The 7,225-nt window shown below is 51.7% G+C and overlaps 1 protein-coding gene across 1 annotated transcript in view; it reads right to left on the bottom strand.

Moving 5' to 3' along the window:
• LOC102006831 overlaps window positions 1-792 on the bottom strand; it is a 260,039-nt gene extending 259,247 nt beyond the window's left edge. Inside the window, exons 1-2 of the mRNA XM_005391851.1 lie at window positions 678-792; window positions 371-466 (exon numbers count right to left, since the gene is read on the bottom strand). Coding sequence (XP_005391908.1) covers window positions 371-466; window positions 678-792 — 211 coding nt within the window. The remainder of the gene's footprint in view (window positions 1-370; window positions 467-677) is intronic.
• Window positions 793-7,225: the final 6,433 nt, after the last annotated feature.

Here is a 7,225-nt window from a genome sequence, read left to right on the forward strand (position 1 = left end):
GCGGGCTGCTCGAGGACCGCTCCTGACTCGCGGGCGCCCTCTGCTGGCGGCTCGCGCGCACCGCGGGCAGGCGGGCCAGGCCTGTGCGGAGCCCACCTGGCGACCCTGCCCTGAGCAGGCGGGCTTGGCAAAGCCCTGCCCTGCAGCCGGTTCGCGCTCCGTGGTCTCCTAGCCCCACCGCCTCCGGAAGAGAAGCGAAAAGGGACGGGCGGAGAGCTTGAAAGAGACGTTCGCCCTGGTCTTTGGTTCTGTTGTGCATTTGGAATGATTTTGGAGGTGACCAGCACAGGCTGCGCGGAGAACTTACTTGCGCCAGAGCCTTCTTAGTTCGAAGGCACCATCCCCGCAGTGCCTGCCAGCAGATACTTACCAAGCAGCAAGGTGGACCCGGGGTGGACGCTGCGGGCATTGTCCTTGTCGGGTGCAGAGGCCTGGTGGGAAAGACGGGACTCGTGACGGGAGAAGGCTGAAAAGGAGAACCCATGGGCCGAGTGTGATGGCGCACGCCTGTAGCCCCAGCAGGCGGGAGGCAGAGGCAGGAGGATCACCGCAAATTCGAGGCCAGCCTAAACTACATAATGAGACTCTGTCTCAAAAAAAAACTAATAAAAAGGAGAACAAGACAGCAGCTTCGCCAGGTGTGGGGGCTGGGCAGCGGCAGGGACATCCCTCTGGACCAGAGGGGTTGTGCGCAGCAGATGCAGGTTTGGGCTGAGCGAACAGCGTGTGCAAATGCCAAGGGCTGAGGCCGGCTGCTAGAAGGCCCCCGGGGGGAGGGGGCAGGGCAGGCATTAGGACCAGGCACAGAGCTTCCTCTGCAAGCCAGGGAGGAGACTGGGGGTATCTTGGAGAGATGCGCAGACCCCTCTGAAAGAGCCCAGGTGCACCCCTAGGTACGGGGCTCACTTCTCTGCTTGTGATGAGCTGAACCTAGAGCTGCTCTCTGGACATGAAAAGGCTGTACCCAGAGCCCAGGGCAGGCTGGCGAGAACCCACAGGCTCACTTTGGAGACAAGAGAGGAAGGGAGGCCATGTCCATCCCTTGATTCTGTCCCCAGGTCCTCTGCTGTAAGCTTCCCGCTGTGCGCTGGACCACATTATAATTCACTGTTTTATCATTTCCCCCACTATGCTCCAGAAAGCACTTGGAGCCCTGCTGGGCTCACCGTTTCATCCTTCGGAGCTGCCACAGTGCACATGCATGGCACATAGTTGGTGCTCAAGAAACACTTGCTGGGTGAACAAAGGATCTGCCCAGCACTTCCTCTCTCCCTATCGCTTCCTTCTCCCTAGCTCAAATGCAACTAATAGCCTCTGTGGGCTTTGAGAATCTCCTCTGTCACTTTCCATATATTAGTTCACCTGAATCTTCCCACAGCCTATGAGTGAGTACTGTTGTTATCCCCATTATACAGAGGAGGAAACTGAGGCATAAAGAGGACAAGCAACATGCCCAAGGCACAGGGCAGTGGTTGGGGCCACGTGGAAGCCCCACTTGATCACTAAATGGGGGTGGGAATAGTTCCCAGCATGGACACCAACAGAATCAGGCAGCAGTCAAGATGGTTTGACTCATGCAGACCTGTGGTGTTGACAGTTAATCCCAGAGCTCTAGAAGTGAAATAAATCAGAAGCCTGTTGTGTTCTTACTTCATCTTTATAAACAGAAGAGCTCTAGGCCAAGAAAGCAGATTTCTAACTTGAATCATATATGACTCAACCAAACTTGAAGCAGTTTACAGACCCATAACCCTAGACCAACAGGATGTCAGGACCTTTCAAGAAATACTCTCCACTGCCAAAAATGTGTGCTGTTAATCTTTCTGTCAGTTCACCCCAAAGGCACATGTGGCCTTCAACCAAGATGGCTGTGGAGTGCAGGAAAGAGAATAACCAGACCTTTCTAAGATCACTGGACACAGGCTCTGAACTGACACTAATTTCAAGAGTCTCCAACATTGCTACAGTCCACCAATCAGAACCTGGCCTTGTGGAGGTCAGAGGATCAAGCGAATGTCAGGTTCAGCAGTCCCTGCACTTATCCTGGGGTTTTCATACAGTGGCAGTCCTGGTATTCAAACCCATAGCGTCCAGCTACAAGCCATGCTCTTTAACCCTGAGACATGCTGACTTCCTGGGAAGAAAGCATCATTCAGAACTGCAGTCCCTACCCATGCAGCCTGACCCCAGTGCCCAAGGTCATAGTGACAATGCCATCTTTTGCAATATTTGAAACAAGGCAGGAAAAGGAGGGAAAATCACAAGGTCGTGGGACTGCCAACAAGTCAGACTCTTTCCTGTGAGCTATAAATGCCACTTTTTCTCAGGTTTAATTTTCCCAGCCTCTCCCAGCCGGCATCCCACTTGCTTATCCATTTGTCCCCTCTTCTCTGCACTGTGACCTCTAGAAGGGCAGAAGTTGGGAGTTCCTTCTTTTTGGTTGTTCAATTAATAGAGTATATTTAGAACAGTTCGGGAGTTACAGAACTGTACAGAGTTCCCTTATCCCCTCCCCTCTGCCCACCCCCGACATCTGTGTAGTTAACATGTTTTTTTTAGTATGCTACATTTCAATAATGACTCAACACTGATACATGATTATTGACTAAAGGGCGCAGTGTTTCATTTTTGGTGTTGCACAGCCCATGGGTTTGGGCAAGTGTGCAGTAGCACATAGCCACCATGACTGTGTCATATAGGGCGATCTGACTGACTTCTTGGATCTCCACTGCTCTCCGGGCTGCACACTGCCTGGACAAGTAAAGTGGAATGATGTTACAAATGACCTAACACCAAAGGACAAGGCAGCGCTGACCACACCATTGAGTTCGGATCCTGAGGACAGACATAAGCTTCCAGTCAGCATGACCAGGTATGACAGTGAGGGCTGGACAGAGGCCAGAGCAAGGGGGAGCCCTTTAGCAAAACCTAGGCCAGGGAGGTCCTGGCCAACAGACAAGAACAGGAGTGTCTGGGGAATGAGGTGCAGGTTCTGTTCCTATCAGCCTAGGAACAGAATTCTCACCACCTCAGGGATAGAATAAATAAATAGATGATAAGTGATAGAGTACCAGGGGAAAGTGATAGAAATGACAAGAGAGACTGTGGACCCTCTGCACTGCTGGGCACAGGAGCTACCAACAAACCCGCACACCCACAGACAAGATGCACTTGATCCCAGCGAGAACCCAAGGAGCCCTGAAAGCAGACCCCAAGTGAGACGTCTGTGCATGGAATTTATTTATTAAACAATTCCAGAAAGCTCTAGGGATGGCCTGGGGATGCAAGATGAAATCAGAAAGGAAGGGCTGATAAAGGGTCAGCCAAGTTACTGCTGCAGACATCTAGAGTTTAACTCAACTGGAAGAAAGTATAGAAAGTACACCTCAGACTTACCCCATGCTAGGGATGCAGGAGCTGCGGTATTCATTCGCCAATTCTTACCAGTCATGAGAGAGCTACTTACTCCCCTGAGGATCTAAGTTTCTAAGTAACTCCAACAAAGCAGGCATTGGTGGCCACAGAGAGCCCCAGGCAAAGGTAAGCAGCACACACAGATGTGTTAAAGTCCTTGACAGCATCTGCTCTGCTGGCTGACTCAGCCATGGCCAGCCCAGCTCCAGCCAGACAATAGCAGGATGCATGGGAAGGGTGTCAGGGTGGTGATGGGAAACTCCTTCGGCAGGGCTCGAAGATGTCCAGATTCTCATCCTTCCACCGTGAGGCTTGAAAGGCAGGGTGGGTCAGCCTCGCCTCAGCAGGTTGAGCTCAGTTCTGCCTGGCTTTGCTCTTCCTAGCCAAATAGCCCTGGGCAGGAAAACTGACCTCTGGGACCTTCAGCTTCTTCATCCGTAAAACGGGAACCACAACAGCACCTTGTGAGATTGTTATGAGAACTGAACAAAATTATGCATGTAAAGCTGTAAGCCTGGCAAGTAAGATAAACCCAAGAAATGTACGTCTATTTTTAGACACATGTGATTCTCTTAGAGGTAAGACAAGTCCGGCTCTGTGGCTGGAGGGTCCTGAGACGACAGCATGGTGGGAAGAAACGGGGAGACCCAGTACTGTGTTGCTGAAACTGTAAACCAGGAAGTCAGAAGCAGCAGTCCCAGGGAAGAGCTGTGGCCAGAGTCTCACAGCAAGAATCTCAAACTGGCCCTGAATGAGGGCATGAGGAAAATAAACAGCCTCCCTGCTGAACTTCCCCTTGCTAAACTTCTAGCCATTTGGGAGGTGTGGGAAAAAATCCATCAGTTAGGACCGTTCTGCTCCTGTTACACCTGCCTGGCTTCCTGGCTGAGCCCCCAGAGCACCCTCCAGGGCGAGACAGTTACCCTTCCAGGCACCCATCTGTCCAAGCTGTGCACTCCCCACCCATCCAAAGCAGACTCCTCACCCAGGGTATTGCTGCTTCCTCTCCAATGAGAAAGCACAGCAGGGCATAATGACCCCCAAACCCACAACTGCTTCAGCCAGCTGCCCCCACAATCCAAGCAATTCATGATGCCATTTGGAAGCCACCTAAGCACAGCCATCAGCTGTCAGGCAGGCCCCCAAATACTGAGTGGAAATGTCAGCATGTCTGCTGCTCTGAACCACTGTTGAGAACTCCATAAATCCCACCTTACAATTCATCAGCAGACACCAGGAACAGGCTGGCTTTCTTCTCCTCCCAAGCCGTACCCCAGATGTCCACGTATCTTCACTTACACCCTCCTGGCTCCTACCCCACTTGGAACCCATGTGGATCTACGTGACGGGCATCTGCACAGTACGCCCACCCAGACCATCAACAAGTGTTCCATCAACCCAAGCAGGAAGACATGATCCTGCTTGAGAGTTATCCTGAATTTAAAGTTTCCTTGTTAATTATCAAGGTGCAGATGGCCTTCCAGGGAGTTGCCAGATTTCCGGTGTGAAAATCTTACTCTTTGTCTGTCTCACCTTGAACTCTGGGACACGACTGCAATCTTGCGTTTGTCTTCCCCTGAGGACCACTGCAGTCCAGCTCTGTGACTACTTAAGTAGGGGCCTAAGTACAGAGGAGCTTCTGAGAGTCTCCACACTCAGAGGAACTCATTTTTTTATTCCCCCACTCTGAACCAACTTGGTAAGCAGGCATCTTCCAGGACACGAGAAGAAACATCGGACGTCACCATTTATCTAAATCGCTCCTGACAGTCCTTCTTAGCGGTATCTCAGGCACATGAACATTTGTCTTGATTATCCAAATCTCCCCTCCTCTCTTTTGACTAAAAGGTTGTGCTTGGTGCCCCACTATTTTCTGCCAAGGGGTGCTGATTGCTGCAAGAGCCTTTTAATGTACACAACAGCTCTTACAACAAAGACTAATCTGTGTCTCCTCCCTGGGGTGACTGCACCATAAATTGCAGTTTAGCAAAGAGAGAGCTGAAGGCAACACCCACACAGTCTGGGTGCCTGAGAGACTGCGCTGGAGAGGAGGAAGGCGGAGCCCCAACCCAGCCCAACCCCATCCTGCTCTCAGCCTAGGACAGCCTGGCACAGGGCCACAGGCCACCCTGGAGAGGTGCTGGGCTCAGAAGCTTCTGGAAAGATCCAAGCCAAGGCCTCTGGAACTCTCAGACTCTCAACATCCCACCTTACCAGGGCTTCATGTTGAGGAATTCATTTTTGTAAGTCATATTTTTTCCAAAAAATTCTACAGTCTTTACCATGTGTAAGGGAGATTAAGATGATTTTTGTGGGCAATGAGGTCCCAGGAGGGTTTAGGGGAGGCAAAGAAGGCAGAGAAGGAACCCCTTGTCCCCTCAAGAGGTTTGAAAAGAGAAAACCATACAGGCAACTGCGGGGCAGGACGGCCCTTGATTACCCAAGCAGAGTGAAACACTCCCCACCCCCTTGAGCTAAGCAAGGAGCCAAAGCCACCCAAGACAGAGGCAAAATGTGTTTCATCTTTCCTCCCCCAGGCCTGTGAGACAAGCACAGAGACCTGTGCTCCACCAGTGTATAAGCATGACTGACAGTGTCCTGGCAAGGGCTCCAGCATTGGCTGAAATTCATGTAGTAATGACAGTCCCCATTCTTACATGCATGCACACATGTGGGTGGTACACACACACACACCCCAGTCATCCTGCGAAGGTGGACAGAAATGCTAGCCCCAAAATCCCCAGTGTGGCATATCCCAACATGGGCCTGTGGCTTTGACCTTCCCGGGCAGGGCCACTGTCCACTCGCTGCTTGCTCCTCCCTCCATCAGTCTCAGTCTCTCCCTCTCCCTTGTCACTCCTTCCTTCCCCTCACTGCTTCCTCCTTCCTTCTCTTCCTCCTCAGATGGCTCCTGTTTTATCAATGCCTCTTCCCCACTGGCCCAGTCACCATCTGGCTGCTGGGGTCCCTCCTGCCAGTCCCGTGCACCGGGGCAGGCATTTCAGCCCCGCAGCCGGGGCACATGTCCCCTTCTCCTCCCAGACTGTGGAAGACTGGACTTCTGACTCACCCTCTGTCCCCATCCGCCCCGCACATGCCCGCTTGCTCCCCTCCCTCCCTCTCTCCCCTCCTTCCTTCCGTCTCCTCCTCCTCTTCTCCCCGTAACGCTACAGAGCATGCCTGTAGTGATGTCAAACTTGTGCCCAGGGAGAGAAGTTCTGTGACAGATACAGGAACGCGATCCAGCTGGCTAAGAATGCTAAGAATGCACAGCTTGTGTGCGTCCCAAACACAAGCACCTCCTGGAATTCCTTATCAAGGCACTGATGTCTGTCCAACTTGGGCAGAGTCCATGGAGGAGGAACAAAGCCTCAAAGGGGCTGAAATACTGAGGCCCACTCTGCACACAGGGATCCCAAGATACGCTAACTGGCCTGGGTGCAGTGGCACATGCCTATAACCCAGCACTCTAGGAGGCTGAGGCAGGAGGATAATGAGTTTAAGACCAGCCTGGGTAATTTAACAACTTAGTAAGACATTGTCTCAAAACTAGAAAAATTAAAAAGGTCTAGGAATATAGCTCAATGCAAAGGTCCTGGATTCAATCCCTACTACTGAAAACAAAACAAAACAACAACAGAAAGATACACTAACCCCAAACACAATACTCCTATCCCAGGACAGAGCAGGGACAACATTGGGAATAGAGATTCTTCCTCTTGCCTCACAGTTTGCTCCTCTTATTTGCAATGTAAAAAGGAGGATCTGTGTTCTACACACCCTATGTGCACCTACGTTCTGGGCACGCGTA

The sequence above is a fragment of the Chinchilla lanigera genome, unplaced genomic scaffold (genome assembly GCF_000276665.1).
Source record: "Chinchilla lanigera isolate Chin_1 unplaced genomic scaffold, ChiLan1.0 scaffold00041, whole genome shotgun sequence".
In the NCBI taxonomy this organism is placed as follows: domain Eukaryota; kingdom Metazoa; phylum Chordata; class Mammalia; order Rodentia; family Chinchillidae; genus Chinchilla; species Chinchilla lanigera.